This window comes from Myxocyprinus asiaticus, chromosome 24 (genome assembly GCF_019703515.2).
Source record: "Myxocyprinus asiaticus isolate MX2 ecotype Aquarium Trade chromosome 24, UBuf_Myxa_2, whole genome shotgun sequence".
NCBI classification, from domain to species: domain Eukaryota; kingdom Metazoa; phylum Chordata; class Actinopteri; order Cypriniformes; family Catostomidae; genus Myxocyprinus; species Myxocyprinus asiaticus.
In genome coordinates, this window is record NC_059367.1 from 29,145,327 (window position 1) to 29,171,124 (window position 25,798).

The 25,798-nt window shown below is 40.6% G+C and overlaps 1 protein-coding gene and 1 non-coding gene across 11 annotated transcripts in view; both read left to right on the plus strand.

Annotated features, from left to right (window-relative positions):
• LOC127414755 (E1A-binding protein p400-like) overlaps positions 1 to 25,798 on the plus strand; it is a 62,801-nt gene that overhangs the window by 5,029 nt on the left and 31,974 nt on the right. For 4 of the 10 annotated variants that reach the window (XM_051653002.1, XM_051652997.1, XM_051653001.1 and 1 more), the window contains exons 3-30: positions 605 to 712; positions 927 to 1,011; positions 3,106 to 3,458; positions 4,808 to 5,113; positions 5,405 to 5,590; positions 5,763 to 5,903; positions 6,025 to 6,103; positions 6,213 to 6,271; positions 6,618 to 6,675; positions 6,770 to 6,859; positions 7,611 to 7,724; positions 8,121 to 8,305; positions 8,447 to 8,624; positions 8,754 to 8,890; positions 9,099 to 9,268; positions 9,569 to 9,743; positions 9,975 to 10,111; positions 10,255 to 10,441; positions 10,541 to 10,710; positions 10,884 to 11,065; positions 14,923 to 15,132; positions 15,997 to 16,158; positions 18,888 to 19,034; positions 22,670 to 22,758; positions 22,849 to 23,147; positions 23,488 to 23,690; positions 24,398 to 24,567; positions 25,051 to 25,247. In XM_051653002.1, the coding sequence (XP_051508962.1) occupies positions 605 to 712; positions 927 to 1,011; positions 3,106 to 3,458; positions 4,808 to 5,113; positions 5,405 to 5,590; positions 5,763 to 5,903; positions 6,025 to 6,103; positions 6,213 to 6,271; positions 6,618 to 6,675; positions 6,770 to 6,859; positions 7,611 to 7,724; positions 8,121 to 8,305; positions 8,447 to 8,624; positions 8,754 to 8,890; positions 9,099 to 9,268; positions 9,569 to 9,743; positions 9,975 to 10,111; positions 10,255 to 10,441; positions 10,541 to 10,710; positions 10,884 to 11,065; positions 14,923 to 15,132; positions 15,997 to 16,158; positions 18,888 to 19,034; positions 22,670 to 22,758; positions 22,849 to 23,147; positions 23,488 to 23,690; positions 24,398 to 24,567; positions 25,051 to 25,247 (4,577 nt within the window). Of the gene's footprint in view, positions 1 to 604; positions 713 to 926; positions 1,012 to 1,051; positions 1,467 to 3,105; positions 3,459 to 4,807; positions 5,114 to 5,404; positions 5,591 to 5,762; positions 5,904 to 6,024; positions 6,104 to 6,212; positions 6,272 to 6,617; positions 6,676 to 6,769; positions 6,860 to 7,610; positions 7,725 to 8,120; positions 8,306 to 8,446; positions 8,625 to 8,753; positions 8,891 to 9,098; positions 9,269 to 9,568; positions 9,744 to 9,974; positions 10,112 to 10,254; positions 10,442 to 10,540; positions 10,711 to 10,883; positions 11,066 to 14,922; positions 15,133 to 15,996; positions 16,159 to 18,887; positions 19,035 to 22,669; positions 22,759 to 22,848; positions 23,148 to 23,487; positions 23,691 to 24,397; positions 24,568 to 25,050; positions 25,248 to 25,798 lie in introns of those variants that run through there. The other 6 variants (XM_051652998.1, XM_051653000.1, XM_051652999.1 and 3 more) reach the window with 6 other exon arrangements.
• LOC127415511 (small nucleolar RNA SNORA49) lies at positions 24,624 to 24,757 on the plus strand. The gene has a single exon (XR_007892955.1). It is a non-coding gene; the product is annotated as a small nucleolar RNA SNORA49 (small nucleolar RNA).

The following is a 25,798-nucleotide window of genomic DNA, read 5'->3' on the forward strand; positions in this document are numbered from 1 at the left end:
GAATGGTGCCAAAAACAAAAAACATCCAATGAGTGGCAGTTCTGTGGACTGAAATGGCTTGTTGATGAGAGAGGTCAACGGAGAATGGTCAGACTGGTTCTAGATGACAGAAAGGCTACAGTAACTTGGATAACCACTCTGTGCAATTGTAGTGAGCAGAATATCATCTCAGAATGCACAACACGTCGAACCTTGAGGCGGATGGGCTACAACAGTAGAAGACCAAGTAGGGCACTTTATTAGGACCATAGTGTTCCTAATAAAGTGCTCAGTGAGTGTATAATGATTTCGTCTTGTGACAAAACTTTTGAAACCATGTGTATTTTAACATTTAGGGTTTGACCCTGTTCACTTCCTTTGCTACGGTCTTCTTGTTCCGTGATTTGAAATTATTTTCTGTGGAAATTAACATCATGCACCAAATGCTTTTGGTTTTTAAAAATCCTCATCCAGTCATCATGAACAACAAGTCATGGAAATGTATTGGTAAAAAGGTTTAGGAACCCTGAAACTCTTTAAAGGATATGGTGTCAGTTTTGTGTGGAGATATTAAGATTTTCTATGGCTTTTGTGTCTTTCATCTGTTTCTATGACAACCTCTTAGGTAAAAGTAGTGACTGGAAAGGATGGGCAGACAGTAACACCTGTTGCTATAGCTACACAACTCCCACCCAACGTGTTTGCAGCGTTCTCCGCTCCGCAACAGTTCCAGGTAATGCTTCCTTACTAGGGAACCTGGAGGAGGATTCATTCAGAACATTTAAGCAGTTGCTTAATTTTTGCCATCTGTGTGTTAACACGCAATGTGAATGTACATTGCGGTTTGCAAGATTTACGACACGACTTTATCTGCAGAATAACAGAATTTCACCATATTTGTTATTGATAAGTTCAGCTCTCACTTTGAAATGTGTTTTGTCTCGCAGGCCCATGCAGGGGTTGCAGGTGGTAGCATCTCTAACCCTGTGGACATGGAGGCTTTCAAACGACAGCAAGCCATTACGCAAGCAGGTAGGGTGACGCTGACACAGGGCAAAGCTGGAGACCTTTTTTTTTTTCCACTTATTCCCCCCCTTTTTTGTTTTCAATTTTTCTTTCTGCTGTTTTGCTTCTTATTTTCCCCTCCAATTCGCTTCTGCTTTCTCAGTATTCCAGCATCTATTCCCAGCTCTGTGTTTGAAGCCTTTATTCTAGATATCAGGGAGCAGAGCTTCCTGACAGCAACCTGCTGGTGTGCAAGCATCATTGCCATGTACCAAGTGTTTTGTTTTCTTTTGGTTTTCCTGTTCTGTATCTGGGAGGGAGGTTTTTTGCGTTTTGAGGGTATTGTGTGTTTTGCATCCCAGATCATGCTAAGAGGTCCCGGATGGAAGTGGGTCGGCATGGGATGATATTCCAGCACCCTGCTGTTACTCCTTTAGGATCTCCCGGCGTTCCCCTCCAGCAGCTCATGCCAACAGTGCAAGGTAGGAGCGCTGCTGCATCTCGGGCCAGGTCCGCTCTTGTGTCCGTTATTCAATGCTGCTGGAGGTCATAGTTCATTCCAGAGTGCCCAATGTTGATCCCACCTTCTACCAATCATCAACCAATTGTGATCCACTTATTGAGACTCCGTTCAGGCTTAGTCCTCATCTCAAAATCTTTCTTTAACCATCAGAGGGATAGCTGGGCAGAAGATGCAGTTGAAGATCAATGGAAAGACATCACTTTTTTTTATGATTTGCTCATTAGTTCTTTGAGCCATTCACCTCATCTGTTTACATTCTTCTTTGCCATAAAGGCATCTCTGATTCCATCCATGGCTCATCGGAAGATGGGTCTCAAACTGTTCTCTCCACCGGGATGTCCTCTTTTACATCGTGTTTGTTTACATTTAGTTATGAGGTTTTATAGTTGACATCTCCCTCGAGTTCCCCTTCACTTCCCTAAACTCACTGTATTGTCAGCCTTGGTTCACTTCATCTAGCAAATTATTTTTGTTTTTCTTAGTTTTATTGTTGCTATCTTTTCAGTTCACATCCTCATCTTCATAACATTACTTCATGACTTCAAGTCTGTTTTAGACCTGATGGTGAGGTACTAAAAGTTGCGCCCAAGCAAGGTTTTACAACTAAACAGATCCATTAACCTCCTAAAGTTCAGGAGTAATGAAATTAGCGTAATCTGTGATTTTGTTCATGACGAAATTCTAAAAGAGGGAGATTCATATTAAATGTTTACAGCTTGGCAGTGCCTTCTGCTGTGCTAAACTTCCCTTGTCATTCCTCTGCTTTACCCGCTGCTTAAATGTAGATGTTACAGACATAAACCTGCTTCATGCATGCTCAGAATCGTGTCAGTGCTTCAGTCGTGTACATTTTCCTTTCTGTGATTTTCCCTTATGAGTTCCTCTCCTCTTTCTTTCTTTTATCTTTTTTTTTTTTTAATCTAGACTTTTTGCACTTATAAATAGTTCAGTGGAAATGCATGATTAGTTTTGTTTTTCATAGTAGAGTTCTCAAGCATTGAATAAATTATTTTATTTTCACATTTAAAAGTTCTAATTTTCATTAATTAGAACATGTAAATCTTCCTTGATTTTTGTAATGTAGTCATTGTGACATGAACAGAATTTTTCATTAAAGTTCCTTTTATCCAGCAGTGTGTATCACATTGCTGGTAAATCATAACATCATACCCATAAATGCAAAGAAATTTTGTTCAAGCATTGCGTGAATCTCACAAAAACATTTTTCAAAAAATCTTCACCCCAAAATCAAAAGCAAAAATAAATCTATATTTTGCTTAAAGTTAAGACTGCTTTTAGGACAGTGAAGATGACCATAACCCAGACATGTTCTTGACCAGTTTTTTGCCTTTCAATAATAAATATTTACTACAATTTATTTTGCCAAGAGTACTGCAGTTTGTTTGTTGATATCCTGTTACACGTGGTCTGGTGGTGTCAGTATACAGGCACAAACTAAGAGAATATACTATGTTTCCAATTCTTCATTCTTTTCTTCTGTGGAACTCTCCTCCTTTCCATCCTTCACTTCATCTCTTTGTCTTTCCCCTCCTTTTCCTGCTCTCTTCCTTTACCTTCATCTTGCCTTCCCTTATCAGGAGGTATGCCCCCCACCCCACAAACAGTCCAGGTCGGTGGGCAGAAACAAAACCAGCAGCAGTACGACCCATCCAAAGGTCCCCCCGTCCAGAATGCCGCCAGCCTCCACACTCCACCCCCACAGCTTCCTGGCCGCCTTCCCCAGGGAGGACTCCCCTTGGCAGGGCTGCCTCTGTCCCTGTCCCAGGGTCAGGCCTTGGTAGTGGAGCAGCACCAAGCCGTGCTGGCTCCAGTTAACCCACACGCACAGCTGCAGGCACAGCTTCAACAGATGCAGTCAGGTCTCCACCTCCAGATGCAGCAGCAACAACAGCAGCAGATGCAGCAGTCAGTCATGCAGCCTGGACAAGCAGTGAGTATATAATGGAGAGTTGTGTGAGTGTGTGTGTGTGTGTGTGTGTGTGTGTGTGTGTTTTATTTATTTATTTTTTTAATAGCCGATATGATATTTAGAGAGCAAGATGGGCAATGTATTTACGTTTTATATACTATGTACTTTATATGCATGCTTAACTTAGCCTCTGATGGCCGATATATCAGTCTATTACTAATGTAGAGCTCTGGAAACCATGCGGAAGGCTAGGACAATTTATGACTGTGCAATGGAAACATTTTAAAATGTAACATACTTGGTTTTTTATAGGTTTGTTTTGTTCTGCTTGGTATGACAGTAATCTGGCTTCAATGATTAAAAATATTAAGTATTTTAAATGGCTCTCTAGCTTTTGGACTGTCTCTCACCTAAGGAATGTCATCGGGTTTTCATGTTCTGATTCATACAGTGCATTAGTCCTAAACAAGTGGCTTTCTTTCTGTTGTCAAAACAGAACGCCTCTGTTGGATATGTTATGTTGTGTTTCTGTCTCAAGTTTCTGAATTTTGAGGTTTATTGCACTGGGGTGTTTTTCCTGTACAACTAGGTAACTCACTGCTTAACCACCATAGTACGATGCATCGTTGGAGAAATTAAATAGCTTGTGACAATTTTTTCCCAAAACCGTAGTAACTATGTCACACACCCATCATTCAAAACACGTTGGTTCAACAATATAGAGCTGTCGTTAAAGACGTTATGCAGGGGGTGGAGTTCTGTGGATAGTAAACCATAATAGCTAATTTACACATTCTCCAGAAAGCTGTTTAATGTGCGAAAGCGGTGTGCACTATGTAAATGTTACAGATAAATTGCGTTGCAATAGTGGGGTTTCCCTTTACTTCAGTCTTCGGGGTTCCCCCGGCACACTTTCCGCACATGCATACACTTCAAAAACATATGAACTTTTTGAAAACACCAAATCATTGAACTATGTTTATAAATAGCTAAGTAGATGTTCTATTAAAGCTGCTGTTAAGATAGGATTTTGAATTTTTTGGAATACCACACATAAAATGGCCCTATTGCCTGGAATATATAGTTGAAATAGGTGTCCTGAGAAATCACACATGTCTGTGACAGCTCTAAGCTCTGTAAATGGCACACACAAAAAAGTCAGGGAGGTGTGCAGAGTTTTGGAGAGAGGGTATGTTGTTGAATTCAGGGTTGACTAATTCAGTAACTAAGTTTAGCAAAAGTAAGAAAAATGACAGAAATCACTTACAGCACCTTAAATATGAAGAGATTCCTGAGATGCTAGTTTTTATGAATGGGATGTTCACAGTGACACTCACATTCATATTTTATTATCTGTTTCTCTCTTTAAGACTGTGGCACTTATGCGTCCTGGATCAGATTCCTCCCAGCCTGCCCAGCGTTTGATGTCCAACTCTCTTTCCACCCCTGTTATGTCCCCCTCCCCTCTTACATCCCCATCCTCTCTCCCCACCTCACATCCTTCTGCCCTGGTCCATACACCAACTACTGGCCCCAACCTCTCCACTGCCAACCAGTCCAAACTTGCTGCCACAAATGGCACCGCAGGGCTTAAAATGTCTGGGCTGTGTCAGAGTCCCATCGGGCAGAACTCACAGGAACGCACTCAGGATAAGCAAGCAGAACAAGCCAAGCTGGTAGGGGCAAAACAGCAAGGATATTTAAGATCTTTATTATGCACGACACTGTAAAAAATGAGTAAACTTACATTTTAGTGCAAACTTAAAAACTGAAGTGTTTACTGTGTCGCTAGCGTCACCATCAGAACTGCTTGAATGTTAAGCTTGGGAGAAAATATTTTAACATTGAAAATATTACACACTTCTGCTTTTAAGGTTTAAAATGAATGAAAACAATGGTTAGGATTGTAACATTTTGATGCTACCTATAAAGTCTTAGACTGGCTTTTGATGCTCGTGTGGTTGTAGGAGAGCCATGTGCACCAGCGCATTGCAGAGCTCCGTAAAGAGGGCCAGTGGTCGGCCAGTCGTTTGCCCAAACTGCAGGAGGCCTGCAGGCCCAAGTCCCACTGGGACTACCTGCTGGAGGAGATGCAGTGGATGGCTGCTGACTTTGCCCAGGAGAGGCGCTGGAAGATGGCTGCTGCCAAGAAGGTGAAAGACATGCACTAAATCAGTCTCTGATATTCAAATGTTGACCGCTTTACACATGCAGCAGCCAACAAGTGTCTCATGTTGCATATATATTTTTATATACAATACAGTTCACTTTAGAACATCTGAAACTCCTGCATTGATTAGAGTCAAACAACATTTTTGTCTGTAGCTTGTGCGCACATGTGTGCGTTACCATGATGAGCAGAAAAAGACAGAGGAGAGAGTGAAGAGGGAGGAGGAGATGAGGTTGCGCCACATCGCCAGCACCATCGCTCGCAGTGTTGACTACTTCTGGTCCAATATTGAACAGGTACTCGATTACACATATGCTATACCACTATATGTGGGGGTTTTGTTGGTTCCCACAATGAGCAGTGGATAAGTGTAGTAGATCTAGTTACTCTAATATCGTTCTTGTTCTCTTTCCACAGGTTGTGGAAATCAAACTGCGTTTCGAGATCTATGACAAACAACAAAAAGTTCTCAGCCTGAGGAAGGCTGCATGCAAAAGTGAGATTGAGTAATGATTGATATCAGGCATGTTGCAACTGAATGTGCAGACATTATAAGAGTTTGTTAATTTAAAGGAAATTATATTTGATACTTTGTATTGATACAGAGCAATGTGCTAAACCGGCTCAGTCATCAGGAGTGAAATCAGATAAAGAGAATAAAGTGGTAAGATCATCTTCAATAAGTTGTTTTCAAGGAATAGTTCACCCAAAAATTTAAAATATCATTAATATAATTTACTCACCCTCATGTTGTTGCAAACACATATGACATCTTTCCATGAAACACAAAAGGAGATGTTAAGCAAAATGCTAGTCTCCATCACCATACACTTTCATTTTATGGAAAAATGGTGGCTGAGGTGAACATTCTGCCTAACATCTCCATTATTATCTCCTAACATCTCTATGTACTGTCTTCCTGACAGTAGCTGTACTTGTCCTCTCATCAGCATATTTAATTGATAGCATAGCACGTTCTAGCTGTCTTAAGCCCCCTTTCTCCCTTTTAGCAGGAGGCTGGCCCATCCCGCAAGAGAAAGTCCAGCACCTCTCTATCAGATGTAGAGGGTATTTGCTGCATTAATATATAATTTAGCTTGCCATTTTCTGTATGTTGTTGCCTGTTTGTGTGTGCCTTTTTAATAGTCTTGTGCTGTTACAGTTGAAGATGAGGAGAGTACAATAGAGGAACAGGAGGCTAACGAGGTTGCAGCTGAGCAGAAAGCTGAGCTAGCCGAACTGACCAAAGAAGGTGAGATTTTCCTCACTTCTGGTCATGTATTTTAAACTATAATTTACTTTTTAATCTTCACCTTCATACTGTGGCTGCATCTTGGTCTTCTGTATCAGACTATTGGGCAACACGTTTTATGAATATGCAGTGTGGCCTTTAGACTAGTAATAGACCAAAATATATTGGCTGATAGTTGGTATTTTAAAGGCATAATTCCACCCAAAAAAATCTAAATTCTGTCATGTGCTCACCCTAATGATGTTCCAAACCCGCAAGACTTGCTTCTGTGGAACACAAATGGAGATGTAAGTGACTGAGGGGAGGAGACCGTATGTTAGGGACTGACTGTTTCAGTCACCATTCACTTTCATTGCATCTTTTTTCATACAACGAAAGAAATGGTGACTGAGGTTAACATCTCCTTCCATTCAATGCAAGAAATTCATACAGGTATAGAACAACATGTGGGTGAGTAAATGATTATATAATTGTTGGGTGAACTAACCCTTATTATTGGTTTTATTTATTATTATTTAATTAGTTTATTGGTATAGCCATGCCCTCTTGGTTAATGAATAATGCACATTTGCTGTTTTCGAAGATTTTAAAAGTAAACGTTTTCAGGAATTTCGGGAATGTAATATCATTGTATTGTGTATACTCATATTAAATCTGCCATCACCCACTCTGGTATTTATTTACATATTTCCCATGGGAAAAACCCATATCAGTCAAGCAGTACTGTAAACCTTGGCTGTCTGTCTTGTAGCTGAGGTGCCTTTGGGTGACCTGGTGAAGCAGTACGCTGGTGCTTATGCTGAGAGTTTTGATTGGCCGCAACCTTCCAGCCAGAGTGAGGATGAAGACAAAATGGAAGCTGATGGTCTGTGTACATCTGCTGCATAACCCTTTAAGCTCGGATGGGTCCGGGCCCGCCGAGAAAAAAATAATTATTAAAATATGAATTATTAAAAACTTTGTCGTGCAATCATATTTTACCCAGTTACAGTTGGCATGATTGGGAACTAAACAAAAGCAATTTTTTTCAAACCTACCTTATTTACGCCCTGAGATATATAATGTCATATCAGAAAAATAAGAAAAAAAGTTACAAAAAATACAAATTTCCAGCTGTTTCTTAGGCTGAAAATCTCAGAATTCATCATAATCTAAAGTGCAAAATAATTATAAAAAATAACTACTTGGTGGAAGTGATTTAATGTTGCTATGAAAGTTTTAATGTTGCTATTTTTTTTTTCCTCTGCTGTTTTTTGTTCAGATATGGATTCTCCATGCAGTCCACATGAAGCAGTGCTGATTGACTCTTTGCTGAGTATGGATCAGTACCGTGGCGCTGAGCGGAAGACTTATGGCACTGATGGGAAGCCCAAAAAGGATATTGCCGAAGTTGCCGCAGCAACAGACCTGATTCTGCCTAAAGGCAGCGCCAGGACTACTCTTTCTGTGAGTCCAGACAGACTTTGTGTAATTATCTTAAAGACCGTTTTAAAAAGACTGAAGCTTAAATCAAGAAGCAGTTTAATTCAATACTGGCTCACTGTCTCTAATTGTCTTATGACTCTGCTGTTCTCTCTGTTTTCTCAGAGTCGTTCACCACCTCCTCCTCTGCTGCACGGCTCCCTGAGAGAGTACCAGCAGGTCGGGGTGGAGTGGCTGGTAAGTCTCCATCGCAAAAACCTTAACGGCATCCTAGCAGACGAAACTGGCCTTGGCAAAACTGTACAGACTGTGGCTTTCTTTGCTCACCTGGCCTGCAACCAGGGTACCACCACCTATCACCTACCTTTTTAGAAACAATACGTTTGATTTTTGGTTTTCTTCTTAAACATTTGTTGTAATTTTAAGAATAAAATGGGACACGTCCTGACCTGGTGTCATGTTGGTGTCACAGGTATTTGGGGGCCACACCTGGTGGTGGTGAGGACCTGTAAGCTGCTGAACTGGGAGATGGAGTTCAAACGCTGGTGTCCTGGACTGAAGATACTCCTGTACCTTGGCAACAGAAGGCAGCGCAGATTTAAGAGATCGGTATGAACCAAATCAAGCTAGCTCCTTATACTACCATCTGTGTACACCACTTGCTGTAAAATAAAGCCCTTTTGTCAGAGCTGTGGCTTAGCAGTGAGCGTACAGTAGTTTTCAGATCAGCTTTGTAGAGCCTTATGGAAAAGTCTACATTTCAACTTTATGTTCTGTTGTCTGTTCTCACTTTCCCCCTTTTCTCTGATGTTTGCAGAGGTGGTGTGAGCCCAACAGCCTCCACGTGTGTGTAACATCATACAAGCTCCTGCTGAAAGATCAAGCTTACTTCCTGAGGAGACGCTGGAGGCACCTGGTTTTGGATGAGGTTCAGCTCATCAAGAACCTGACTGAGAAACACTGGGAGACCATCTTCAACATCAAGAAGTTAGGACACATCTCAATACAAACTTTCAGTTTTCAGTTTGGTCCCTGTTAATCTCATGTTTTGTAGATTTCAGTATTCAAGAGATCACTCTCTTAGCTCAATCACTTGGAATGGTGTAGATTCATCTGTATTAGATTTATGCTTTATGCTTGTGTTGTATGCTGCTTCAGTAGTAGATTTTATGTTTTACAACATGAAGTTAAGTAACTTGTGTTACTTTCTTAAAAATACTTTGAATGAATAAAATGTTTATTGCATTGTAAATGGTTTTTATGATATTGCGTTTGTCATTTCAACAGTCATCAAAGGATTCTCTTAATCAACATGCCTCTGCAAAACACTCTGAAAGAGCTATGGACCATGATCCACTTCCTCCTGCCTGGAATCACTCACCCATACCTCAACTTCCCTGTCAAACCTGGCACCGATCAGAACCAGGACTACTGCCACAAACTGGTCATCCGACTGCACAGGGTAAGGCCTTGCAAACACATACACCTTATGCAACTTTCAGGCATATTAAGAAATGGGGACATTCCCCAACTTTTGCTCAAGGGCACCATGATTATAGTTCATAAAACACCTGTTGCAACCTTTCGGTTACCAGTCTATTTCTTTAACCACAAGGTTACACCATGCCTATTTTTATAGCAATCTAAAAATCATTCCTCTCTCACTTTTTTGTTTTCTCATTCACCATTGTAGATGATTCAGCCCTTCATTCTGCGCCGTTCCAAGAGGGACGTAGAGAAGCAACTGCCTAAGAAGTACGAACACATTCTGAAGTGCCGTCTGTCCAAGAGACAGAAAAGCATGTATGAGGACATCCTCATCCAACCCAGGTCAGCAACACCACATAGAACGCTTTTAGACAGAAACACATCATGACCAGCACTCTTACTATTATGTGTTGCTGTGCTGTCATAATCCTTTCAACCTTCTAGTTTGTGTTTTGAGTGGCTGTCTTTTGTCTTTCGCCCTCTAGTGCACAGGAGGCCCTAAAGACAGGACATTTTGTGAGGGTCCTGGAGGTTCTTATGCAGCTACAGAGGATCTGCAACCATCCAGACCTGATCCAGGCCAGAGAAACACACAACTCTTATGTATGTCAGCCACTGCAGTATGACACTCCATCCTTAGTGCTCACCGCCCTGCAGCAAGACCAGTGGAAGGTGAGGAAGAGAAGTAAAAGAGAAATTGTATTTTGGACATGGACAGTGGGAGTGAAAGCTGGTTGTTTTGTGTGACTGATATATACTTTTCTTCTCCAGACTGTAAATATGTCTCTGTTTGACCTGATTGGTAACGAGGGTAAACGGACTCGTCATGAGGCAGAGGAAGTTCTACCCAAACTTAGGATGACCAAGCAGCTCATTGAGGAGATCTACAGTGCATCCGACCCTCCACCCAGACCCAAACCCTGCAAGATCAACCCTATGAGGTGTGAGAGACCTGTTCCATAACCAATAGTATTGCATCACCATCTACTGTATACAGTTCCACCAGCTGTAAACACTAAAAACAGGGTTTATAGCTGAGTTTATAATAATATACCAGTTGTGGTATTTTAATGCAGGTGAGTTGATGCTGACTTTTGGATGATTGTTGTTTCAGGTTGTTCCTGCCAGTGCAGTATGGAACGAAACCAGAGGGGCGCCTGGTTCCTATGACCAGCAGCACCACTCAATCTTCACATGCCACTGCTGTTACTACTGCCCCCACCACCACTACCACCCCTACTACTGTTGCAAACACGCAGACGAGGGGTAAATCACCCCTTACCACTTCCACACAGGGTAAGATCAATCATATACAAACACAATTTAAAAAAAAACACCATGTATTTTACTGTAGATCAAAACACCAGGAGAGATTTCCTTTGTGCAACCAAACACACATTTGTCGAAATGTGCACACGTGCACACTTTAACTGTGTCTTAACCAGGCGCAACATGGCAAGTTTCCAGCGACAAGTAATTTGTCTGTCCACATTAATTGATATTAATTATACAGCTACTGAATGTAGAGTGGGATTTTGGACCGCTGAGATTTCAGTGTGGGCGGGGCTTCCCAGCATGACACCACTGAAATAGACCAGGTGCACAGGTAACACAGGAATTTGAATCTAATGGTCTACCGATAGTGGATTTTGCAGATACAATAACTAAGGTGGTGGAAAAGGCCGATAACTGATTAATCAGCAGATAGTTTTTGAAATCGATTTATAGAATGTTAAAATTCTTATTTCTTTCCTTACTATGATGGGTACAGACATAATGGATACAAGAGACCAAAATAAATACAAGTCCCAGATGCAGTTTGATGTTTAACCAAATTCCAATAACAACTATAAACGATTAAGATTTGGTGCAGGACTTTTAACTATAAACGAGCTGGAAACACACATGCTTGACTCTTATTTTGAAATGGAGACTTGGCTCCGTTGCAATGCTCCATAGTTAAGTATTTACCAAATAAAGCTTTTTACAGTCAATATATTCACCGAATGAAGGGTTTTGTATATGTTTGAAATGAGGGTTAAATTAGTAATAAGATTTATTCAAAAGATATGAAGTTGGAGACACGTTGTATGTGTTGATGTGGCACGTTTCCATATAGTCACATTTTTCTTTGCATGTCCTCGATTCAATTTAAAACACTTGATTATCTAATAAAAAAATGCATTGAACAGAGGATAAAAATATGGATGAATATTGTCAATGATGAAATATTAAGACAGCAAATCCCCACAAGCTGTTACAGGGTATCCGCGTGTCATTAAAAAGTATTAAAAGGTAATCTATCAATTTGGTTAAAATTAAGGCCATTAAAAAGTATTATGAAGTCTTAAATTACATTTCCAAAGGTATAATTTTTTTTGTTTGAACATTTCCCTCCTTGGGTCATAAGGTTGAATGAAAACCTTACGAATGAACACCTTCCACGCCTCTCAGATAGCAGAGAATTTAGCGGCATTTTCAGTTGGTGTGTGGTGCCAGGGCTCGAGAATTTCCCCATACATTTTCTCCATTGACATTTCAACATTAACAGACTGGGCGATTACAGTAGAGAAAACATATTTTAGTAAGTTGTAGCGTATCTTTCAACATGCACTCAGATGTTCATTTATGTTTTTTTGTGCTATCGACCTCTTTCCTGACTTCTCCATGGGTGGCGCCATTATGGCGAGAGACTTCCTCTCGGATGCTCCACGCTTCCGCTTAGTTGTTGTTATCAGCTAGACTAACGTTACTGGCGATGGCGAGCAGCGGAGGCTCTGGATGAATATGTGCTGTTATGGGGTGTTATAACAACTACAGGTGGCTTAAAAACTACTGTAAAATGAATGTCACAACAATAAGCCCCCACAAAAGCTGCCAATGTGGAAACATTTAGAGTCAAACCAGATGTAATAAGCAGAGGTTGCATTAAACTAATTCTCTGTCACTTGCTTTTTATTTATTTTTTAAATTGACAAATAATTCCAAATGATGTCCGTCATTTTGGAAGATAACAAAGATGAAAAACATTTAAACCAAGCTTGTTGTTGTTTGTTTTATTAATCGCTGTGAGTGTATGTGAATGAGGTAGAGACAGAGTTGTTGTTGGCAGAGTGCGTGAGAAGGCGGCACTTGTTAATGCAGAAATAATGCCATAAATCGAAAGATTTTTAAATGGAACCTATGATGACCATACACCCTCTTTTCACTGACATGTCCTCTTTTTCGAACCTTAATAAAGCATCTAGTCGGATTTCTAGATTCCCTAAATGTCCGGGATTTGGCTGTTGTCATATTGAAGTGCACAACAAGAAACGTAATGAAATCTAGCGCATCATATTTCTGGAATTTCTCTCTCTCTCTCTCTCTGCATGCTGTATGTCTGTGTCTCTCTCTCTTTCACACACACACATACAGGGCGTGTGCAGCGAGCGTTAGAGTCCATTAACTTTACCATGTAAATGTGTGTGATTGTGTACTTATCTATTCGGGATAGCAGTCGAAACCTAATGTCCATACACAGACATTAGTGAGAAAGTGATTTACGTTAAGTAAACACTGACTGTTCTTCCGTTTTTGACTGTTGTTAGTGATATTATAGTGCTTGGTAATGGGAATAAGTTGCAAAGCAGAAGTCTATGGGATCAAAATCCCGCCAAATGTATTGCGGTCACGGATCCAAAAATAATAAGCATGAATCCAAATAATAAGCGTGAATCAAAAAATGTTAAGCGCAAAAATAAATAAAAAGCGCAGAGCAAAAAATAACAAGCATGAATCAAAAATATATAAACACATTTAAAATATGCTGCAAAAAAAATTAAAGCAAAGTCATCAGAATTGCAAACAAAATCATGTTTTCCTTGGTTATATTACTGTTTTTTGTGCTCATATTTTAATTTTTTTTTGTACCCTTACGCTGTATTTTTCTTTGCTTTTGTTTCCAAGTTCTGCGCTTGGTTTTCCAAAACTTGAGTAGAGTTTCATGTAAATCAGGGGGCGTTTTTAGTCCCTATTGGTCCACTAGTTCTTGATCGACAGCTCCTCGTCTAGCCAATCATTTGAAGAGGGGAGGTGATGTCACTCCAATGCAACAACTGCTGCTGCTCAATATTATATTATTTGTGGTTGATAGATACGCTGCTTGTGTCCGTTTTGAGTATTTTCTGCCAGCTCTAGGAAACAATATGTTGTCTGAGTAGGCCATTATCATAGTCCATTAACACATGTATTGAGTCTAATTTAGTTAGCAGAGTCTTTAGTTTAGGCATTATTTAAGACTTCCTTGTTTGTAGGTTATTGGCTGCATATCTAAAACTAAACAAGGCTGGGTTGGTGTGGATGTTTGATGCATGCTTTTACTAGCTGTACCAATGTAGTCGCGAGTTCAGAAATTGTCAAAGAGCACAAAAAACAGTAATATAACCAAGGAAAATATGATTTTGTTTGCAATTCTGATGACTTTGCTTAAATTTTTAGGTTGTTTTTTTGCAGCATATTTTAAGTGTGTTTATATATTTTTGATTCATACTTGTTACTTATTGATAACATGGAAAGGGGAAAAAAAGTATAGGCAACTATCAGCATCGATTTTTGCTGATAACAGCTAGTTCCAAAAAGCAACACTGATGAATTGGTAAAACCGATATACCAGTCTACCTATAATAGAAATGAAGCGATTGCTCGTCACTTTGTAGCATCACGTCTGGTTAGGACACTGTTAAACACAAGGCTGCCTCACAACCTAAAGGTTTTTATGAAGTAATGTTATTTTTGTGTGTAGGCCATTTGATACAGACGTCCTACTTTTCCCAGAAAAATATGTATCTGTCAGTTCTCTTTTCTAGGAAGTCTTGTATACAGTTTAGTTTTTTTAAAGCATTACTTTCCACCACTGTGCTCAGTGTTAACCTTTTTTAAATGGTTCAGAATTGAAGTGTGTTAATCACTCAATGTTACAGATGAAAGTAAAGCCCTCTAATTCCAACTAGATTAAATCCCACTTTTTGACATGTCTGTGTATGTTGTTTAAATAAATCATTCTCATGTTTCATATAACAGATGGATATATGAGATTTGTTTATCCTCCACTACCTTTACACTCTTCCCCAACTGGTCAGTCCAGACAGTTAACTCCACCTCTTCCTTCTTAGCCACATCCACCAGCAGCTCATCTGGACCACTCCTAACAGGAGCCACCCCTAACCCCACTTCTACCCCTCTGGCTTTGGGTGTGGCAGGGGTCACCACAATACCCCCTATGCCTGCTGTGGTCCCTCAGGCCCCTGCCGCCCTCTCCCTCCAGCACAGCTTGGTACCCCAGAGGCTGGTACTCAGCTCCCAGGCCCAGGCACGATTGCCTAGTAAGTGGCCTCCCTACGACCCATTGCAGACCGGTCCCTCCTCTCATATTCTCTCTCCCTTATACACCTGCAGTTTTCTTCTTATCCTCCCTTTCTGTAAACAAGCATGATCCTCCAGACCTCTCCAATATCTACACTCCTCTTTTTGTTTTTCTTATATACATTTCCTTTGTCCTTTTTCTTTTATCGTTTATACACTTATCTCTTTCTTTTTTTGAGCCAGGCCAGCAGCTGGATGATCTGAAAGCCTTCTAATATTGTTTTACCTCTCCTTCTTGGTGCAGCATTTCTTCTTCAGAACCGGTTAATTTAATTTTTGTCGGTAACACTTTACAATAAGGTTCCATTTGTTAACATTAGTTAATGCTTTAGGTATCATGAACAAACAATTAACAGTTTATTTTGTCAATGTTAGTTCATAGTGCATTAACTAATGTTAACTAATAACTTTTGATTTTAAAAATGTATTAGTATATGTTTTAATTAACAATAACAAATTAATGCTTAATACGTATTGTTCATTGTTAGTTCATGTTAACTAATGTTGTTAACTAATGTTAACAAATGGAACCTTATTGTAAAGTGTTACCATTTGGCTGTCTTTCATTGGGTGTAAAGAGCTCTCAAGCATGTAAGCACTGCTCCCCACATCACCAGTTATTATCAGTTGCAGGTGTTGTTTTATTTTTACTGTTTAAAAGAAAAGTTTTGAGTTCCTGTCCCACCCTGGTCATGCATGCCCCTTTCCGTGCCCACTCTGGAACTAACTAAAACATTTTTCTCTCTCCAAGACACATTGTCAGCCACTTAAACTGTCATTTAACAAGATTTTTTTTCTCTCTGTGTGCCAACCTCCTGCTGAAGGTGGAGATGTAGTGAAAGTTGCCCAGTTGGTTGGGCAGGGCCGCATCGCCCAGCCCAAAACCCCAGTCACCCTGCAGTACCAGGGTAACAAGATCACTCTGTCCCCAAGCCAACTCCGCCAGCTCACCACTGGCCAGCCCCTGCAGCTCCAAGGTACATTCGGTAATGTCCAGCCCATATTCATTCTTTTCCTCACCTCTCTGTCCCATTTCACTTCCATAATCAGTTACTTGTATTTCTCTTTCAGTCAATTTGTTTTGACACAGACCAATCTATGGGAGGTGCGCCCTCGTGTCTGGCAGGAAATGGCTGCTGGCTTCTGGAGCCCTGCCCTCCTGAATAAAATCTGGTAGCAGCTCAATTCCACCTCAGAATTTCGCTCTTCAGTACTCACTCTACAAGCTCTTACTATTGGCCATAAAAAATACTTAACTGCTCTTAAGAGAAGAGTTTGCACTCGACTTCCTGAGTGTTGTAGTATTCTTTGGCCGATTTCAACACCTTTTGGTTGACTCGTCCTTCAACTTGTTCTCCGCTGTAGCTTGCTAACAAGTTTCTGGGATAATTTATTATAAAATCTTGTGACTAGCACTGCTAGTTGCTATCTCGGCTGCTTTGGCTTGCTAGGGGTCCACGTGGAGAAAAAAGTTTTTCCTCTCTTGGGAGCTTGGCAGACTCACTTAAATTCCCTTCTAGTTCTGCGGCCACTTCAGCTTGCTGAACGTAGGAGAGTTTGTGTTGTCTACAGGGATATTTACATTTGATAGATATGAGTACCACCGAGCATAAAGCACTTTGCAATGTGCTGCCTTTCCCGAATGCTTGTGTAAACAATATTGACAGGAAAGACTTGCATCAAGGTTTTCTAACCAAACGGTGTGTTTATGGCTTAAGTTCTCAAAAATGATGGATATGGACCGACTGGAACTGGGGCGCACACAGGAGCAAGATTGTCCTATCTCTTTTTTTATGCCTCAGGGCACTTCAAGTGTAGAAAGATCCAGCCTTGTTAGCCAGGGGTGTGGTGATGGGCGTGATTATGACTCGCAAGGTCATCACGACAGACGCATCTCTCAGGTTGAGGAGCTATACTGGAGGGATGGTTAGTGAGTGGCAGGTGGTCAACTCTTTGGAGTCAGTACCATATAAACTTTTTGGAGTTACTCGCAGTGTTCCTCGCCCTAAAGCACTTCCTATCATTTATTCATAGACATCATATTCTAGTGAGAACAGACAATTCCACAGTAATGTCTTACATAAATCCCCAAGGGGGAACGTGTTCCAAAGGCCTCCATCAAATGCCCCATGTAATTCTAATATGGGCATACAATCACCTGACCTCACTTTCTAATTAAGAATGAACAGTGCATCCTCCGTTGATCGTGTTGATTTGGCCACGGTTTGGAAGGGCTCCCGCAGATCTGTTCGCATTGCGCGAAAATGCGCAGTGCAAGCTGTACTTCTTAATTCGTGACCGAGATGCACCTTTGGGGATAGATGTGCTGGCTCACCAGTGGCCGAATCTACTACTTAACGCATTCACTCCTGTACACCTCATCGCTCACACTTTAGCAAGAGTGGGAGAATAGGGATTAATAATCATATTGGTGGTCCTGTGGTGTCACAATCTGGTGGAAATATTCAAACTGTTTGAGCAAGCAAGGGGGCAGATATTGCTGGAGGGGAAAACTGGCGTCTTCCGATGTACAGCAAAGGGGCACGTATTTCACCCGGACCCAGTCGTTTGAAATCTATAGGCCTTCTAAAATGAATAAACTGTGAGGTAGGTTTACCTCAAAAGGTTATTGATACCATTTAAAGCACTAGGGTATTGTCCACTAGATCCATATATGGCACTAAGTGGATTGTGTTTGATTCTTGGTGTGACCGACTTATTATTTCATTCCAGTGTTCCATTGTGGATATATAAAAATGTTTGCAACAAGAACTGTTTGAGCAAGGCAAAGCATATTCCACATTGAAAGTTAATTTGTCCGTGATATATGGGCTTTGATGGGTTATCACCGGGGGCGCGTCTACTTGCGTGTCATTTTTTTAAATGGGTTCATCGGTTTCGCTTGACTCCTAAATTAGTTTCCATCATAGGTTTTGACAGATTTTTTTGAAAATCTTTGTGTGAGGCGCCATTCAAGCCTCCACCTATGAGGTGGATTTAAAGGTCTTGTCTTACAAGACAGATCTCTTACTGTGGCTAGTGTCAGTGATGCATGTTGGGGAGCTTCATGTGCTGTTGGTGCATCCGTCATGTGTTGAGTTCAGTGCTGACCGCTCTGGTCATTTTATGCCTAAATGCTGCTTTTATACCTAAAGTTCCTAAGGCCTATGCATGGTCTTTTTGGCTGTCGTCTTTCAGTCCCCCTCTTTTCTCATTGGCAAAATGTCAGAGATTGCATGCTTTTTGCCTTGTTTACGTTTAGGACTAGGGATTTTAGACATTGTCAACAAGTGTTTGTATGTTTTTCCGAGCCAGTGGCATCATTGTGGGCTTTATTTAAGGGTATTTCTGTTAAGGATAGCAGCTGCAAGTTGGGCCTCTTCTAACACTTTTGTCAAGTATTACAGGCCTTGTGTTACCATGCCTAATGTGGCTTATGCTGTTCTAGGGGCAGAATGTTTGATTTTGGAGATGAATGAGTAAATGTGTTTACTTGTATTTCTCTGTTTTAATTGGTAATGTGGGCATATTTAAAACATCTCCCATAAAGTGGTCTGTGTCTCGCTCCTTTCCTTCAGAGAACCGAGGTAACTGAACGATTTTGTTATGGTTGGTTTACATGTATTTAGTAAATCCTATTCTCTCCAGATTACTTATCTTAAAGTGACCCATTTGTGTGTGTGTGTGTGTGTGTGTGTGTGTGTGTCTGCATCAGGCAACATTCTGCAGATTGTATCTGCCCCTGGACAGCCTCTTCTCAGGCCACAGGGACCACCAATGGTGATGCCCACAGTGCCTCAGACTGTGCCTGTACAAAACTCCACGGGAGCTCCTCCCCATGCCACCTCGACACCACTGCAAGGTGAGGCACTGCTCAGTCCTGAATCTGATTGTTCTTTTCACCACTGATTCACTGAAATGGGTTTTTTCAGTGGCAGATACTTATATCTAAAGAGCTGGGTGGCTGATGCCCGATTATAAGGCCAATATATAAAAAATATAAATAAAATACAGCAAATGAGATGTACACAATATTTACTCAAAATTCATGTTTTAATATAGAAATATAATATCGGTGGGGGGGGGGGCTACAGAAACCACAATGAGCTTTAAGTAGTAAATGGTGGGCCACATTGTAATCCTTTTTGACACAATGTTCCACATTGATTTTGTTTTTGTATGTTTTAAGCACAGAAATAGCTGTGTACTCAATCTAATGCATGATGCACAATTTAATACTTTTAATCAGGCATTAGAAAAACTTAATAAAGGTGAAAAAAAAAGAAAAGTATTATTATAAATTATGCTGGTCTTGCCAATGGTTTGTCCGCCAATGGTTTGGCTTCCCATTCAGCACACAACTGAATAAAACAGGCTGTGTGACTATAGCCCCTTTCACACAGAGATCCTGGGATAAATCCCAGGAAAAGTCATTCCGGCAACTGTTCTGGGACTGCAAAATTTGTTCATTCACACTGCCCCAGCTTTCCCGTAATCTGTGCTCATATTCACACACATCCTGGGACAATCCCGTAAAGACAACTGTAACATCACGGTGTGATGTCTAATGTGCAGCCTTGAGTTTACTGATAACCATGTCTTTTATCTCGAGAAGCCTACTCTTTCATTCTTTTGTAAACAAATAAATTGTGCATGGTACAACTAAGCTGACAGTTAATTTCATCATCTGCATGGATTGAGAGTAGCTCCCTGGTCCCTGTATGAGATTTGTATGATTTTATTCATTTTATTCCAGCAATTAGGCCTACTTTTATAAATAGCACATAAGTTCAGTTAAGTTGTGCATTCGATTCAGTAATCGCATTTGTAATTTAGTTTGACTCTAAAAGGGCCTACCTTCCTAAAAAACATGACAACAACAACTAACTATGCCAATAAAGTAAAACTTTTTTTTTTTTGCACATTAGCATTTATTACAATAAAAAATGGTTAGGCAGTTCATTTGCCATTTATTTGTTGGTGTTCCTTTTTTTTTATTATTTATTTATTTTTATTTATTTATTTTTTTGCACTAGCACTGCCATTTTTTTTCTGTATGGCTTATGCACTTTTTAAACTTTACAAATAAAATGTATTAGTAATACACATTGTATGCTAACTGTTGTGCTGCGATTTAAGCACTGAGAAGCATAGAGGCAAATGTAAATTTAATGTGTTGGAAAATAGAAGTCTATACATTTTCTGTATCATTATGTTCTTGCCCTTTTTGGGTTAAGAAAATGAATGTATGAACAAACAGTTGGCCTGTCATAAGTTTGGCGAGTACCTAAAAAGCTATATTGAGTCATTAAAAACTGGTAAAAGTATACTGTATCTGGTTGTGTTTCTAATGTAAGGGGGTCTATAATAAATGAGCCTATACCTACCGTATTTTCACTTACATTCATCTTTGCAAATTCTATAGAATGTTGTTCAAGGAGATTTTACTTCAGGTTTGGAGTGTTCCCTGCATGAGACAGCACTTTTTTCCATCACAATTTACAAACTGGGTAACCATTATTATTATTTTTAAATACCCAAAGTATTCCTACATCGCAGACTTCGACTGCACGATGTATGAGGGGGAAATAAATTTCAAGCTCCTACATTCGGTGTGCTGCGCTCTGAATGCAAAATGAATTTATTTTATCACGTCAGGTTGGTGAAGCTGTGAATGTTGCATATTTGTAGTTTTGTTTTATTTAACTGATATTTACAATGGAAACGTTAATGTCTTTACTTATATATTTGAGTCACACAATGCCTTGAAAACATTTTATGACAGCCGTATATATTTTTTTTAAAACCGTGGTACACAGTGAAACTGTTGAAGCTCTATTCTGCACACAAACTTTCTCCTTTGCATGATAAATATGTCATCACTATGAGACACACCCTTCACGGTATTGCCTCAGCTTTTGTTCACACAGACACGTCCCGGGATTGATCTCGGCAATGTTACTAGGGTCTGATCCCAGGATCAAATTTTCTGGCATTCCGGCACCGGCTTGCGTTCACACACAAGGCTCCCCGGCATTGATCTCTGCAATATCCCGGGATCAGAGCCCAGTGTGAAAGAGGTTTATGATAAATGATTACTGCAAAAGTTTGCATACAGGTGCGAAGGACTTAAACATTTCTAAATTAAACACACAGACAAAAAACAAATAAAATTCTTCTCTCGCTCGCTTTTGCACATGTGTCAATACCCCTTTGCGTGCCAATGATGCAGAGATCTACACTGATCAGTCACAACATTAAAACCACCTGCCTAATATTATGTAGGTCCCCCTCGTGCCGCCAAAACAGTGCCAACCTGCATCTCAGAATAGCATTCTGAGATGATATTCTTCTCACCACAGTTGTACAGAGTGGTTATCTGAGTTACCGTAGACTTTGTCAGTTCGAACCAGTCTGGCCATTCTCTGTTGACCTCTCTCATCAACAAGACATTTCCATCCACAGAACTGCTGCTCACTGGATTTGTTTTGTTTTTGGCAGCATTCGGAGTAAATTCTAGAGTCTGTTGTGTATGAAAATCCCACGAGATCAGCAGTTACAGAAATAATCAAACCAGCCCGAATGGCACCAACAATCATGCCACGGTCCAAATCACTGAGATCAAATTTTTTCACCATTCTAATGGTTGATATGAATATTAACTGAAGCTCCTGATCCGTATATGCATGACATTATGCACTGCACTGCTGCCACACGCATGGATGATTGTTGGTGCCAGATGGCCTGGTTTGAGTAAATGTAATGCAGTTTAAATAAAACCTGATGCAACTGCAAACACTCTGGTTCTTTCAGCAAATTCATGTGACATCCCTTAATCTCTGTGGTTTTTAAAAGCTTTTGATTATTATAATGAACTTTTAAAAAATATAAAAGGCTGTTTGAAACTGGCTTTTGCTTGTGTTATTTTACTGAAAATTCACTTGATCTGTGAGACTAATAAGGGAGTTAAAATTAAAATAGGTTTATACAGTGGCATTTAATTTATTTAATAATTGAACATATACTGTACATTTGTTCACTGGTTAATTGTTTTATTTGAAATGAATAAAATACCAATATTTAAATTGAAAGTAGTTAATTGTCAAAATCATGTATAAAGATTACTGATTAGTTGCAAGTAATGTTCATTAGCGTCAGCCTTGTGCGACAGTAACAACAGCTCCTTTGGCATGGAAGGATGACGTTAATTTGCATTGTGAATGTCTGACATTTTTTAGCCCTGCACCCTTCAACCCTGAGAAGCTTTCACTGTGGAGAGTAAACCCTTCGGGGATTAGGGAATAGAGATAAGCCCTATGGAATGGAATGCATATCCAATGAAAAAAGTCAGTATAAGTAAGCTGCAGGCCGGATGAAATCATGTAAAATCTATATCACATAGTAATCTGTTGTATAAGCAGAAACATCCTGAAGTTTAAATATGTGATTATTGTACTGCTTAATCTGAAGTCTCCTTTTCTGCCTGTTTTCATAAAGCAACCACTGTGGGAAGTACCACAGTCACAACTCCAGCTACCACAGACGCTGATCCAAACGCCAAAGCCTCGACCAACACCACATCACAAGTGAGTCTAAAAGACAAATGTGTTTGAGGAAATGAGGAGGGAAGAATCTTTTGAAAAGCTCTGTCCTCAAACGTGTCTGTGTCTCTTTAGCAGTCAAATGAGGAGAGAAACAGGCAGCTAAAGGAGCGCCTGGCTTGTTTGTTTCATGCGAATGAGCGACGGTCCTCGCGCTCTGTGCTCTATGGCTCTGACCTGGTGAAAGCCTGCTCCGTTTACGAGGGACGACCTCCGCCATCCTTCCCGGCTCCCTGGCACTCCCGCTGGACTTGGGTTGGTAGAGACAGCTGCCTGAGGGCTCAGCAGACTTGTGTGTCCACAGTGGCTCCACTCCGCTCAGCAATTCTCTCCAGCACAGAGCAGGAGGAAGCAACAGGAACCCTGAGGAAGAGGTACAAGCCGGTTCTATTCCACTGTCCAGTGCCGTGTCTTTATTTTAAATGAAGACGTGATGCCATCCTGCAGTAAAACTCACACAAATCGCGCGTATTGCGGTGTATGTTCTTTTTTCACAACAATAGTGTGCGGGCATCTTGCATATACATTTTTTATATATTGTCTGGGTTTGAAGATGACTTCCTTTATGTTGCTTGCCATAAACACATATTATGTTATAATAAAAATAAAATATTATAATTATTGATCACACCATATTCTTCAAATTAAATTATAAATTATTTAATATAATAAGAGCTTTGTCATATAATTATACGACTTCCTGTTATGTTGTAGGTTCTCCTGTGTACTTCCTGCTGCTGTGGCCCCTCCCCCTCAGCTGTATGCAGCCAATCCTCCACCATCATACAGCCTAGCACAAAAGGCTTTGAGGCGACAGCTGCAGGAAGTGTCTGCTCCCCACAATGCAGAGATCTGGGGCTTGGCCTGTCCTGCAGTAGTCAGCTCACCTGATGTACACATACTGGAGATGGATTCAGGTGTGTATCACAGTAGTACCACAGCACTGTTACCTTCAGAGATATTTTAATTAGTGGTATTTACTAAGGCAAGTATTACTATTGCTCATACTTAAGTTTAGGAGTTTGTTCAAATCCTAAACCATAAGTGTGAAACTTAGGGGTATAAATCCTGCACCATTTGAGAAACGGACATAGATGATACCAAAGATAGCTGGTTGGCAAGAAATGTGCTATTACTTCTCTAGGCATTCAGACTTACAGGTACAGTTAAACAGGTGAAAAAAATCCCATTGAGAGAGGAACTACTGTATATCTAGGTACCTGAATGTCATAGAGACTTGGTGGTGGGCTCTTTTAATTTGGGTCAGTAAGCAACCACCCAGAACACTAGCAACCATATGGCATGCACTAAAACCCATCCTAGCATTGTGGGAATTTTGCATGGGGAAGCCCCACTCACCCAAAGGTTTTACAAATACAAATAGAGAGATGTATTTGGATGCCCCATGGTACCTGTGGTCACTTTGAATTAAAATATGTGATTGTTTTGAGTTGGTAATACATTTATATGGTCAGATTTTTTTAATCAGGGGTCAAATGTCTTGCTTAGCAGAAATGGAACAGGATTGTGTCTTTTCCAGATCCTACATTCACCATAACCCCATTCAAATGCTGTTAAGATGTTTGGGGCTTTAATGTGGTTCAATATTGCTTTGTTTTTGTAGGGAAACTGGAGGCACTCTCCATCCTGCTGCAGAAGCTGAGAGCCGAGAATAGGCGTGTGCTGATCTTCACTCAGATGACCAGCATGCTGGACTTACTGGAGGCCTTCTTAGACCACCATCACCTCACCTACGTACGGCTGGATGAAAGCCTGTCACTGGAGGAGAGACAAGTAATAGACATGCTCTCTGTTACTCTGTCCTCTGTCTCTGCTTGCTTTTGCTTTTTATTCCCCTGGACAACTCCTGGTCCTGCTGAAGCTGTGTTGGTTTCTGGGTTGTATTGAAGGGGGTAGATAACTGAGCACTCTTCCCTCCCTGTTGGATTCAGTTCCATACAGGGCCTTAAAAGATGCTTACATTATAGGCTCCTTCATATGCATGACATGCTCTCAAAACCACACACATCCATTGAAAGAACTACTGAAATGTAAATCTGCCATTTGACCTTTATGATCTGATCTTTTCTAGGTCTTTTATCTTTTGCTTAATTCTTTCATTTTCTGTTTCTTCTGCTCTGATGTTTGTCCAATTGTTGTCATTGTGCTGTACGTAGTTGTCATGAAAGCTTAGCTGAAGTAAACCTCTTATGAACAGTTATTCATTCATTCTTTATGTGATGCTAAACTCATCTTGGTCCCTGTCCCCCCCCTCAGGAGCAGGTCAAGAGGTTTAACCGTAACAGACAGGTCTTCTGCACCATCCTGACCAATCGCTGCTGCTCAGCTGTGGGTCATGTGTTCGACGCAGACACCATTGTGTTCTACGACACAGATTTGAACCCCAGCATGGACATGCGCACACAGGAGTGGTGTGAGAAGATTGGCCGCTCCAAAGACATCCACTTATACAGGTCAGCATATTCCCAAAGACACACACATAAAGGCACGGTCACATTTACCTTAGTCTCGCATAGCCAGACCTACGACTGCGGCATATGTTTGGGGTCTATATCTGCTTCAATTGGCCAAGAACTGCTCATTTAGACAGGAAAAGCCATTTAACTGACATGTGAAGTGACCAGTCACAGTCAGATTTGTGCTGAGTTGATCGAGAAAGTGTTTTCCAGTTTTGTGAGCTATAAGCATCAGACTGTGCACAGACTGTGGGCGGTCCTTGGGCGTGCTGTCTGAGGCTGAGACTACGTTTACCTTTGCACTGCGAAAATTCTGTAGGCAAAATAATGCGCATGTGAAACCAGCAAAAAACTAACTGCCAAGCAGCCTTTTTTTAATGCTGCATTTTATACTCTGGGAGAGAGAAGTTAAAAAGAAACCCTCCGCTAAAGTGATATCCTTGTCCATTGTGAGTATTCAGTGTAGCTGTATACGAAGCACCGCCCACACAGAGGTCACTGCCAAACCAAGCAAATTCGCCTGTCAGAGTTCATTCAACTTGAACTCC